Genomic DNA, 14,005 nt, shown 5'->3' with positions numbered 1-14,005 from the left:
CTTGAGGTAAACTGAAGAACAGAAAGAAAACAATGCTATCTTTGCCTAGAACATTACGGAAAGACGCTTTCTTCTCCAAAGGGCCTTTTCTACAAACATATTGTGATCTGAAGCTAGCTAGTTGTAATATAAAGCTCTATTTTCACCCCAATAACAGACAATTTACAAATACCACTAGGCATCGGAACATTTCTGCAAAAATAAAGCTAAACTTTATACCAAGAATAAAGAGAAATTTTTAAAGCTTCAACTGATGAAAATGTCAAACCACATGCATCCTAAAAATTCATTATGCAGCTCTTCAGTTGGCCTAGCTATATGATTCAGGGGACCCAAACTGTAAGCTGAAAAGCAATATGGCCAACTTTTAGAGGGCTTGTGGGGGCTTGGGGGACAAAGCAAATCCCATATATTTTCATAGTTCAATTCCACTTAATATGCAAGGTCTGCAACACAAGAATAGCTGCACTGAAAAAAAAAAGTAACATATAAGCATGGGTAGAAAAATTTAATAGTCTTGATAGATTATCCTGCTAGGGAGTTAATTTTAGTAACTAACCCTCTGAGGTACTGTTCCTATTCCAATGTCACAGGGCCTTGAATGAATTAAGATTCTTTTCCCTCAGATTACATCTTATTCTAAGCAATCATTTGATTTTCAGTATTGAGTTGGATGACATCATTACTCCTCTAAAGTTTGAAAGACTTCAGCACTTGACTAATAAGCATGACTCATATTCATGAATGATCAAGGTTTTGAATGAGCAATACAAATATGGAAATACGGTCACCATCTCATCCTGCTTCTATGTCCCCTGCAGGCGGAAGAGATGACACTGGCCAGCTGTTAAGTCTAAATTCATGGATACAGAATTAACCTGTCACTTTATCTGAGGCAATCAAAGTAGGATGCTCACACACACTCTCCCAGTGCTGAGCTCTTTACACAGGCCCCTGGAGCTATCGTTGGTATTTATTTCAACTTAATGAAAAAGACTCTCTTTTTTTTTTCTTTCATGTTTACAAACCTAAAGGAGAGTAAAAAAAGTTAAGGGGGTAGGGGAAGTAGGAGGGCACAAAAAAACATTCCTAGCCCCAATTTCTTAAATCCTAGCACCAATTCCTTAAATATTATGTATGAGCAGATAATCCCACAATTTGCACCGTCAGCCCAGGATCTTTTGTACAGCACACCTGACATCCAATTGGATATATCCTAAGCATTTCACACTTAGCCTATCTAGAAAATCAAAACAAAACATTTTCTCTCATAAACCTGTTCTTCCCTCTGTCTTTTCCACCTCAGTGTGTGATGGTGGAAACTACCCACTGTTTCCCACAACCCAAACCCAAGTGTCATCCTTGACGCCTTCCTCTTTCTTATTCCCACCCCAACCCAGAGTCCTGTCAGCTGCAACAACAAACACAGGTCTAATCCACCCTCTTCTCCATCATTACTATTACCACTCTCACCGGAGCCAGGGTGGACACAACTGTCTTCTCTCTGGTCTCCTACTTTGACTTTTGTACCCCCTCTAATCCAGAGATTTTCAACAGGTATGCTGCAAGGACTTTAAAACATGCAAAACCTGACTATTTAGTCCGGAGCACTGACCTCTTTTCCCTTAGATTATCAAATTTAAAAAATGATAGCAGCCAACGCAACGATAGCTGTCCGGTGTGAATGAATCAAAATTATACCTTTTATTTTCAGAACGGCCAAACACATATTTTGGTGTGCTGCAAAATTTTAGCAGTTTATGTGTGCCATGAGATGAAAAAGGTTGAAAATCACTGCTCTAATCCATTCGTCAGACAACAGTCAGAATGACCATCTTATCACCTTGAATATGTCACTCTGCTGCTTAAAACCCCTCTACTTCCTACTTCATTTCAAATAAAATTTTAATTCCCCGAGTGTATAAAATTTGGCCCACACCTAACTTCCAAGCTCATCTCATGACATTTCCTCCTTTGTTCAATGGGCTCTGCCTGCCTTGGCCTCCTCTCTGCTCCTGGAACAGCCCAACTTCTTCCCCATTTCAGTGCCTTTCTCTTATTTTTTTCTGTTCTTGGCCTGAGTCTTCCTCACACTTCAGATCTCAGCTTAAATATCACCACTTCGTCTAGAGAGGAACCCTATTTATTCTCTAGCACAGTAGTCTATTTCCATCATAGCACTTACTATTTATTATTTGTTGAACTAGTAAAATATTAAGTACCACGAGGGCAAGGACAGCTTCTGTCTTGGTCACCGTGTTGCTCCCAGTGCCTTTAACAGTGCATAGCATCTAGTGTGCCCTCAATAAACATTCCGTCACCCTAGCCAGTTTGGCTCAGTGGATAGAGCATCGGCCTGTGGACTGAAGGGTCCCAGGTTCAACTCTGGTCAAGGGCACATGCCCGGGTTGTGGGCTTGATCCCCAGTAGAGGGCGTGCAGGAAGCAGCCAATCAATGATTCTCATCATTGATATTTCTATCTCCCTCTCCCTTCCTCTCTGAAATCGATAAAAATATATTAAACAAAACAAAACAAAAACATCCCATCAATAAGAGGGACTAGCCAGGTGTTCCTGAAACTTCTGAAAATAAAAATTATTTTAAGATTTTCACTTCTTGCCCTAGCCAGTTTGGCTCAGTGGATAGGGTGTCAGCCTGTGGACTGAAGGGTCTCGGGTTCAATTCCAGTCAAGGGCATGCACCTCAGATGCAGGCTCCCAACTCTGGTCAGAACCAAGCGGGAGGCAACCAATCTATGTGTCTCTCTCACATCGGTGTTTATCTCTGTCTATCCCTCTCCCTTCCATTCTTTCTAAAAATCAATGGAAAAAATATCCCCGAGTGAGGATTAAAAAAAAAAAAAAGTTAAAAAAAAACTTTCACTTCTTAAATCACTTAATTATATATGAAACTTTAGAATTCTTCTTGCTAAAAATTGATATGAGGTATCAAAAGAATGCATAATTCTGTTTTGTCAACTAGACTTTGGAATAAATGATCAATTCATAAACACATTATTTAATAATTATTAAAAAGTTGCTATTTATAAAGAAAATAATGGTTACTTAATACTAGTCACTTGTTTTGTTGATTTTATAGCAGCTAAATGTTTCAGAGTACCTAGGACTCTTACGGGGTGGGCTAAAAACTCAACTAGCTCAATCAAAACTACTCCTGCCTGCAGTTTAGACCAGCCTACGGCTAAAAAGATCTTCACAGGATCTTGAGAACCATTCTTTCTCTTGAGAATACTAATGTCAACAAACCATACTCACTTAAAAAAAAAAAAAGCAATTATTTAAATGGAAATAATCCATTCCCACAAAACAGAAGTAACTACAAGAACTAGGGATGTGTGAGATGATACATGTTAATTTAAACTTATTGTGGTAATCATGTAACTCAAATCATTTTGCTGTACACCATAATATATACAGTGATATGTCAATTTATCTCAATAAAACTGGGAAAAATGTATACAACCCATCAAAAGTATGCAACTAAAAATCATGAAATCTATTTCTGGGGCCCCTCCGCCCCCACAAAAAAAAAAAAAAAAAAAAGGAAAGAAAGGAAGGAAGAGGGATGTAGATGTAGAGCCAAAGGGATTCTCACAGGCTGCTGCTAAGAAGATAAACTGACAACCACTTTGGGGAATATGACAAGTTAATGATTTCTTACTTGACTGCCTCGTAAATATTGTTAGAGGTATGTCCTGACAAGGCATCATGCAAGTTGCGTATAAAATAATCTCTGTATTCTTCAGGAAGGGCCATAAATGTTCCACCCATCACAATAAACTCCACTTTATCCACACTGTGACCAAGCTGTTTCAACTGAAAGACACAAATTAATCAACATTAAAAGGATACAATCACTATCCTAAGAGAGTATTGCAAATTTCTAATTGTATTTTGCAGTGTTTTCATCAGTATAGTTTAAAAATGAGAAACAATTAAACATACTTAGCAAGTTCTGTGGATTAAAAAGACTCCAGATTCTGAAATAAAAAAAATAGTATAGCTCAAATAAAGAGGGAGAGTGAGAATTAAAAATAATAAACAAGAAGCTTGATGTTAATATCTACAGAGTGGAAATTTTAAAAAACACACAGAATATAAACTAGAAAGCAGTAAAGGCAAATATAAGCAACTATTTATCAATCATGTATTTTATGCCTGACTTTTGGTAAGCCTTGGGGACAAAGGAGATAATTCATGCAACATAATCAGGACTTGATGCAAATGAAAGAAAAAGCACACTATATTAGAAACAGAAATTAAGAAAGCAGTTGTAAATTAAAACTTTAAAGTTTTAAATCAATTGTGAGGATTTTGGACATAGGTAGAACCTCAAACCTGCTTTCTGGGAGGAAAATAAAAATCTTATTGATAAAATATGAAATACAATGCCTCTACTATTAGAGATGCAAATGGTACAGATCTTTGATTTTATCAACCACAATAAGCCAAGATTCTAATTTTCAAAAACAGATATTTAAATTTCTTGCCATATCTTAGGCTTGAAAAAAACTGCTTTAAGTTGCTACCAAATTATGAACTCAAATGAATATACTATATAAAGGATGTGTATGCTTAATATTTGTTTCTGAAAATGGCAAATAATTTATATCTTTATGTATGTATACATATTTACATATCTATATGCATAAATATATCCTATGCATATATATTTTAAAAATATATATGTAAGCATGTTTATATATGTGTATATAAATCAAGATTAAAAGAATATTCTAGCCGAAACCGGTTTGGCTCAGTGGGTAGAGCGTCGGCCTGCGGACTCAAGGGTCCCAGGTTCGATTTCGGTCAAGGGCATGTACCTTGGTTGCGGGCACATCCCCAGTAGGGGGTGTGCAAGGGGCAGCTGATCGATGTTTCTCTCTCATCGATGTTTCTAACTATCTATCCCTCTCTCTTCCTCTCTGTAAAAACTCAATAAAATATATTAAGAAGAAAAAAAAAGAATATTCTATATGTCTATGGTTTGCAAGGGATACACAACAAAATCATCCTGATATCTTTTTCAGAGTATCTTGGCAGGACCCCAAACCAGACGTAAGCAGAACACCCAGAGGTAAAGATCTGGCTCATGTTTTGGAAAAGCTGTGATGATTCTAGTAATTTATAGTTAAAAAAAAAAAAAAATCACTGCTCTATGATAGTTTCTAAATCTTTTAAAATCCATGCTCTTTTTTGGTAAACAAAAACATTTCACATAGTAGTTAAACATTTTAAATAAATTAAACATAAATATCATGGCTAAAAGAGAAATCAAAGCAATGGTCAGTTTAGAACATGCTTTTCCATACTACGTAGGCTCCCTGCCCCCAGTGGGGTCCTCTCCTATAGCTGGCCATCCCGATCCACACATGCTTGGGTGACAGTGAAGTGAAATCAGAACCGGATGGTCTTCACTAATAGTGACAGTTAGATAAACAGCGTGACTTACTGACTATGGTATATATTACTTTCCAGTTGAGATTTTGTGGTTGCCCTACTAGATGTTACTATGAAAACTACACAGTGTTCACATTTTTTTTAATTGGACAAGTTTAAAATTGTAAAATCTGTAAAAATAAAACTGTATTAATGTTCAGATTTCTTGAACAGAGCATGGCCATTTACAAAGTTCTTGATTTCAATCAGCTATACTGAGGTATAATTTACCTTAATTTTAAGGATAAATTGGATGAGTTTGGATAAATGTTTGGAGTTGTATACCACCATGACAATCATGATACAGAACGATTCCACAGCCCCCAAGTATTCCTCACATCCCTTTGCAGTCAATTCCCTATTCCTACTCCACCAAACAGCACAAAACTCATGTGGCCCAGGAAAGCTAAACTTCAATCCATCCACCTACTGCCTACGTGTTTCCACACATTTACATTCTGTAAATTTCATACCATAAATGACTGCCTACAAATTGAAATCTATAGAATACAAACAATAGTCTCTAAAGGAACTGATAGTTCTGATCTTTCTAGGTATTGCAAAATGGTCTCCCTCCCTCAGATGGATATAAAAACTTATAAAGGGGAAAAATACTCTTTTAGTCTTATTTCAGGTACAACTCAAATCAAGAAATAATACCTCTAAGTATAAAAATCTAATTTAAAACTGCTTTTTAAAAACTCACCTGCTCTATGCGGTGTCTTGTCTGTATATAAGGGTCATATCTAGCACGAATAGCTCGCATGGAGGTTGGCTGAGAAAAAAAGAGAAAAAGATTGTGTTATGCGCACACTAAACTAAAAATAAAAAGTGGTTTCAAAGGGTGTATTAAAAATAAAATTCTCCTGTGCTCCTTTCTTCCTTTCTCAGTCTTCAAATTATGTCCTGTAGCATCTGGCTAGTCTCCACCCGCACTGTCATGAGTATCTGAACAGCAGGGCGTCTTCTAAGATCATATTTATCTTTGTATAAACACTTATAGACACACATTGTTATATTACTTACAGACATAGATGTGCATACATATTCAAAAGAGTTATTTGGTAAAATAACCTTTAAATATGGCTTAACAAAAAAGCCTTTATCTAATCTAATAATAGACAAATATGCAAATTGACCGCACCTTCGCTACACATAAGCCACGCCCACCAGCCAAGCCACGCCCACCAACCAATCAGGACGAGTATGCAAATTACCCCAACAAAGATGGCGGCTAATTTGCATATCAAGACAGCGTCGAAAGAAGCCAAGAGCTGCAGAAGGGAGTAAAGCTTCGAAGAAGCAAGCAAGCCGGGGGGGGGGGGGGGTGGGCGGGGGGGGGGCAGAGAGGAGAAGGGAGGAGAGAAGTCAGGGCCGGGGCGGAGGCGGGGCCGAAGGGAAACGCAGGCGGGCTGGAGGAGAAGGCGGGGCGGGTGACAAGGGCGGGGCGGAGGCGGGGCCGGGGGCGAAGGGAAATGCAGGCGGGCTGGCGGAGAAGGCAGGGCGGTCGACAAGGGAGGAACGGAGGCGGGGTAGAGTGCAGCAAGAAATCCTATCGCAGGATTTTTCCTGCAACGGGAACGCTAGTATTTCTATATAATGGAATATTCTACAACCAAGAAACAACATACTGATATGTTTTCTAAAATATATTGCTAAATGAAAAAGGCAAGGTGCAAGGTTTTGATACAGCAGCTTATATGTAAAAAAGTAGGATAAAGAATATAAAGAATAACTATGTGCTTATATATCCATATAGTATTTTTAAAGGATATATAGGAAAGATAATACTGATTGTCTGTTGGGGGTGGAGAGACTGGAGCAGAAAGGGACAGGTAGGGGACAAGAATGACAAGGAACCTTTTCATTGAATAATTCCTTTTTTATTTTCAAAAATCTGAACTATGAAAAACAGGTAAAAAATTAAGAAAACATATACTGATATATATATATATATGAAGAAAGTCACATAGCTGGCTACTGACCTCTCTGAAGAGGCTGGCTGCTTCAAAAGCCTGCTCACTGGTCTCCTCTTTCACTCTTGCCCCCACTCTAAGCCTTTGTTACCATCAAATGATCTTTTAAAAAACTACACTGGATTATATCATTCCTTTACATCTTTTTTATTATTGTTAATCCTCATTGGAGGATATTTTTTTCCATTGATTCTTAGAGAGAGAGAGGGAGACGGAGAGGGAGACGGAGACGGAGACGGAGAGGGAGAGGGAGAGAGAGGGAGAGAGGGAGAGAGAGAGAGAGAGAGAGAGAGAGAGAGGGAGAGGGAGAGAGAGAAACATCAATGTGTTTCACACTCCGACTGGGCCAGAATTGAACCTACAACTCAGGTACGTGCCCTTGACCAGGAATTGAACTAGAACTCAAGAACCTTCAGTATGCAGGCCAAATGCTCTAACCACTTAGCCACACCAACCAGGGCAATTCCTTTAAATCTTAATGACTTCTCATGTCACCGATAATAAAATCCAAACTCCTTGCCCTGGCTTACAAGTCACTATGACATCTGTCTCTCCAAACTCATTCTTCCTCTTACCCTCTATGCTCCAGAACCGTGGTCGGCAAACTGCAGCTTGCGAGCCACATGCGGCTCTTTGGCCCATTGAGTGTGGCTCTTCCACAAAATACCACGGCCTGGGGGAGTCTATTTTGAAGAAGTGGTGTTAGAAGAAGTTTAAGTTTAAAAAATTTGGCTCTCAAAAGCAATTTCAATCTTTGTACTGTTGATATTTGGCTCTGTTGACTAATGAGTTTGCCGACCACTGCTCCAGAACATCCCACCGTCATTCCTAACATGGCTCCTTGTTCTAGCTATTCTCTCTGCTGGAAATGCTCGTTGCTGAAATTCTTGAAAGGCCCCTTCCTGTCATCAGGACTCAGTTAAAACATCACCTCCTCAGAGAATCCCTTCCTAACCACCACAGCTAAATTACCCACCCAGCTATAACTTACAATTTCACTTCTCTGTCTAGCATTTACTAGTACCTGATATTTCTTTTTTGTTTTGTTTCTTTATTGTCTACCTCCCACTTTAAAATGTAAATTCCACAAGACAAGGGACCTTGTCAGTGTTTCCACTGCTGCACACACAGGTAGTACAATGTAGTGGTGAGAAACATAGAATTCAAAGCCTGGCTTTGTCACTGACTCGGAGTGAGTCTTTGAGCCAGTTGTTTAAGGCTTGTGTTTCCTTATCCATTAGACCAGGATAATAGTAGCATCTACCTTCAAAATGATGCTGGTAAGATTTAAAGTCATAAAATGCTTGTTTGACATATATTAATAATAAATGCTTCCATAAGGATTTCTCCGGTGACTAGAAAAATATACCGTATTTTCCGGTGTATAAGACGACTGGGCGTATAGAAGATTTTCCTGGGTTAAAAATTCATCTTATGCCGGAAAATACGGTATGTAGTCAGGAAAAAAATAAAAATTTTAAGAAAGCTAGTACTTGTAAAAGCACACACCGGCAAAGTATGTTGTAACATTTCCTCAGGACAACCTCACATTACTTTACCTCATATCCAGTATAAGACTGGGTTGAGTACTCAAAATCTGAATCAGGTCCACCAGGGCAGTATCTGCCAATAAACAGAAGAATGAAGATGTCAGATACAAAACTAAATTCAACAGTCGAGTTCAAATATTGTTGTCTCCATAAAATCCAGACAACAAGTTTCATCTTCAAATCCTAAAAGAAAAGTCTACCTTGCAGTGTCTATAAATAATATTTTCTACTAACAAGTAAACAAGTTGAACATATAAGGGAACATTATTACAATCATTTTCAGAATACTGCCATCACTATTATTTCAAAGATTTAAGATTTTAGGGGCAAATAACAGGACCTAAGTTTTCCTAACTTTGGATTGATATTCCGAGTGCTCTCTTGGTAACTGGTAACTACACTTAAGAATATCACTCACCTATTTAATCTTTCTACTTGGAATCATGCATATTCTTCTGCTAATTTTTCCAAATTATCTAAATTTTAAAAGTTGAAAGGTTATTTATAAAAATAACTTTATTTTTATACTTTTCTGACCCAAATTCATTTAAAATTTCTGACATTTGGAATTTTCATGTTTCATTTATTGCGTTAACAGAACTGTTTACTGAAATTAACAGATTTTATACTGTTTTGAGTTCTATTACCTATGTATTTTTTATTGCATATTGTAACAAATTAAAATCTGTTTCATTTTTAAAACAAAATATCCTATCAATGGTTGCTGTTTCAAAGAACTAACTTATGAATCTATTAAATCAAAGTTTTAAATATTACCAGCATGCACTGGTTAAGGCTCTAGGGAACTTATTAATTGAGTTAAAATATATACACACACAACTTAGCAAAATCATCATACTTACACACAAATATTTCCTGTAAAACTAATGTGTGGACATCTGTGGGGTTTGCACATCACAGCTACAACAGCAATCTATAAAAGAAAGATGAATATAAAACTATTATGAAAGAATTGATAGAAAATCCCGGAGAGAGGTTATATCTCAGAAAAAGGGAGCGGAATGGAATCAGAGAGGCACACGGGCTTCCAAGGTATTGGTAATGGTGTATTTCTGCAGCTGAGCAGTAGTGGGTACAAGGGTGATCTCTTTTCAATGTTATTTGAAAATAACACCGATCTCTCTAAAATGTACATATGCATTGTATATAGTTTGTATTAGACTTTACATTAAATTAAGTAAAAAATAAGAAATAATTTTTAAAGTCACAGTGATTCTTATTCTCTCTGATTTCTTTTTCCAAAAAAGGCTAGAAGAAAAATAGCCTAGTAGAAAAAAACTACTTTATGCAATTCTACACAATTACATCTAAACTCCTTGTGCACACACTAGATCTCAATATTTAAGGCAGAGACAAACTAGGAGCTAGACTTCACAGTGTGTGTAAAATATTCTCAGAGGGGTCTTTCAGAACCCCAGCTGGGTGAGTGAGGAGAGTATCTGCTTGAGTAAGAAGGGGATAGGCCTTCTGTGGAAATATGAGACTGGCTACAAATAGGAGTGGTTACTCAAATAAAGGCACACACTAAGGTGAATGCAAGCCAGGTTTCTTACTGTCAGAGAAGGAAGTTATAAATGTGGAAAGGGACAGAACTAAAATGAACTCTATGTGCTGGATAGAACTGAAGGTACTATTGTGAACTCATAGTTTTTAACAGACTGATCTAATCTAATAATAGACAAATATGCAAATTGACCGCACCTTCACTACACCCAAGCCACGCCCACCAACCAAGCCACGCCCACCAGCCAATCAGGACAAGTATGCAAATTACCCCAACAAAGATGGCAGCTAATTTGCATATCAAGACAGCCTCGAAAGAAGCCAAGAGCTGCAGAAGGGAGTAAAGCTTTGAAGAAGCAAGCAAGCGGGGGGGAGGGGGGGCGGGGAGAAGGGAGGAGCGAAGTCAGGGCCAGGGGGCGAACGGAAAAGCAGGCGGGCTGGAGGAGAAGGTGGGGCAGGCGACAAGAGCGGAGCCGAGGCGGGGCCAGGGCGAAGGGAAACGCGGGCGGGCTGGAGGAGAAGGTGGGGCGGGCGACAGGAGCGGAGCCGAGGCAGGGCCGGGGGTGAAGGGAAACGCATGCGGGCTGGAGGAGAAGGGGGGTCGGGTGACAAGGGCGGGGCGGAGGCAGGGTAGAGTGCAGCAGGAAATCCTATTGCAGGATTTTTCCTGCAATGGGAACGCTAGTATACCAATAAATATGGAAGCAAATGTGTTATGTATATGTGTGTGCACGTATGTATGTATGTATGTATGCGTATATATTTCCTAGCTTGACCCACTGAGAGGTCTGGAAGCAGCAACACCCTAATAGCATATCTAGCGCTCAGATCTTGGCCTCTAAATGCCCTTCTCTACTAAAAGGAACCAGGAGTCCTGAGAGAAAAGGCTGATTCCAGGGCCTGGGCAAAGAAAGTACAAGATGAGCCTGGAACATTTTATTATTACAGAAAGCCAGAAACTGCTCAAAGAATGATGGGGACATTTTTTTAAAAAGACATAGAAACCAGGTTGAAAGGGCTCCCACTGGTCAAACCTGGGATAATTTGTGCATCAAAATAAATAATGATTATAAGCCACCTAATAAGAAACCGTGAATCTACTCATACAAATAAATGAATAAGTAAATTGGAAGTCTGATAAGGAACAGGAGGATATTTACATAATATTTACAAAAATACTTTACCACACAAAACTTCTTAATTACAAAGTGGAAAAGAATAACTTTACAGAGGAGAAGCCTGGCAGACATCACCCTGATCAGAATGAAAACATCAGTGACAAAACAAAAAGAAATTATTTCCCCTGATGGGATGCAGTAATACAGAATCACTTCTGTGATGCTCCTGCCAAAGACACATGACCTGAATCTAATTATGAAGAAACATCTGATTAAGCCAAATTGAGAAACATGCTACAGAATAACTTGCCTGACATCCTCAAGTGTTCAAGTAACGAAATCAAGGAAATACAGCAGTGTCCAGACTGAAGAGACATGACAGCTAAATGAAACATGTAATTCTGAACTGGGTCCTGTAAGTCATTCTTGAAACAGCTGGTGGGACTTGAATGAGGTCTGAGGATTAGACATCAGTAATGTATCAGTGTTAAATTCCTGACTTGGATGGCTGTATTGCGGCAAGGTAAGAAAATGTCCTAACTTGTAGGAAATATGCACTAAAGTATTCAAAGGCTTGAGTTTCACAACTTACTCTTAAATGCCTGGGGGAGGGGAGGAATGTTCTTTGTACTGGACTTTCGACTTTTCTGTAAATTTGTGATTTTTTTCATAATAAAAATTATTAAAACTTAATGTAAAACATGCAATAATGATCTCTAGAGAAACGTCAACATACATAAATATTCTGATCTGATTGAAAAACTAATTGTTTCAAACAAACGTTTTTATTTAAAATGAGACACGACCAATATATACCACTGATGAGGCCAACCTAATGTAGCAATGTTTTACTGAGGGCCACCTACATAGACAGGTCACATTCTAGAGCTACACAGAGCAGGGGGTGCCTGAGACTACAAAAATATGAACACACTGCCCCGGTCCTCTAAAATCGTACCTAGCAAAGCTGCCTTAGGCGTACAGAAATACGCTATTTCAAAACCACACGCATGTAGAAAATCCTGGGAATGCAGAAAATCCTGGGAATGCCAAAAGAAGGGGATTAATGAGCCCTGACCAGGGGAGTCAGGAAAGCCTCCCAGGAGGGGCTAACAACCGTGCTGAGTACGAGTTAACGGAGCTAACAAGGCAGAGGGCCAGGGAAGCAATATGCAGTAGTTTCCAAACATGTTAAAAGAAGCAGAACTCTTATTTTGTAATGTTTTACTTAAAACCCAAATTTATAAGATTAAAAGCAGTAGCCCCGGATGAAGTAGAGATGAGACCTGCTCCCACAGCTTGCCTATACTGTTCTCTTCAGCAGCTCCTAAAAAACTCTAAGGAATCCTGTAGTTTTGTTGAATACTGCTTAAGAGTTACTGATAAAGTAGAAAAAGCAATGACTTTGGAGTCTGCCAGAGAGGTGTAGGTTTGAATCTTTCCTCTGCCTCTTGCTGTGCATTTTCCTATTTTGGAAAATGAAGACAGTATTACCTATCCCTCAAAACTGATTAAATTAGAAAACATACCAGCACAGTGGCTGTAATGTAACAGGTAGGCAACATGTGGTAGCTATAGTTGTAATTAATAGTGACACTACTAAGAATAACAACAAACATTGTGTTCTAAGGCAGTGGTCGGCAAACTCATTAGTCAACAGAGCCAAATAGCAACAGTACAACGATTGAAATTTCTTTTGAGAGCCAAATTTTTTAAACTTAAACTTCTTCTAATGCCACTTCTTCAAAACAGACTCGCCCAGGCCGTGGTATTTTGTGAAAGAGCCACACTCAAGGGGCCAAAGAGCCGCATGTGGCTCACAAGCCGCAGTTTGCCGACCACGGTTCTAAGCAAAACAATCAAACAAAAACCCTTAAATACAAACTCAAAATGGATCATTGACCTAAATGTAAAATGCAAAACTGTAAAACTTTTTGAAGATAACTAGGTGACCTTCAGTTTTGCCAGGAGTTTTTACATACAACATTAAAGCACAATCCATGAAAGAAAAATTGGTAAGCTGAACTACATTAAAATTTGGAAGCCTGCTCTGAGAAAGATACTGTTACGAGAATGTAAAGACAAGCCACAGACTAGAAGAAAACATTTGTTAAACACCTTTCTGATAAGAGCTGTGTACCTTCAATATACAAAGAACTCTTACAACTTCACAATAAAAAACCAAATAACCCATTTAGGAGTAGGGCAAAAGATCTGAACAGACACCCCAACAAAGAAGACATGCAGAAAGCAAGTAAGTATATGAAAAGACATTCAACATCAGATGGCATTCAGGAATTGCAAATTGAAACAACAATGAGGCACCACTGCACACACACATTAGAATGGCCAAATCCCAAACTCTGGCGGCTGGCAG

The 14,005-nt window shown here is 38.6% G+C and overlaps 1 protein-coding gene across 1 annotated transcript in view; it reads right to left on the bottom strand.

Annotated features, from left to right (window-relative positions):
* Positions 1–14,005, bottom strand: part of ELP3 (elongator acetyltransferase complex subunit 3) — a 95,418-nt gene that overhangs the window by 71,660 nt on the left and 9,753 nt on the right. Inside the window, exons 4-7 of the mRNA XM_008150845.3 lie at positions 9,850–9,920; positions 8,996–9,059; positions 6,167–6,235; positions 3,683–3,837 (exon numbers count right to left, since the gene is read on the bottom strand). Of these exons, the coding sequence (XP_008149067.1) occupies positions 3,683–3,837; positions 6,167–6,235; positions 8,996–9,059; positions 9,850–9,920 (359 nt within the window). The remainder of the gene's footprint in view (positions 1–3,682; positions 3,838–6,166; positions 6,236–8,995; positions 9,060–9,849; positions 9,921–14,005) is intronic.

This window comes from Eptesicus fuscus, chromosome 6, assembly GCF_027574615.1.
Source record: "Eptesicus fuscus isolate TK198812 chromosome 6, DD_ASM_mEF_20220401, whole genome shotgun sequence".
NCBI classification, from domain to species: Eukaryota; Metazoa; Chordata; class Mammalia; order Chiroptera; family Vespertilionidae; genus Eptesicus; species Eptesicus fuscus.
This window is presented reverse-complemented; position numbering and strand designations above follow the sequence as displayed.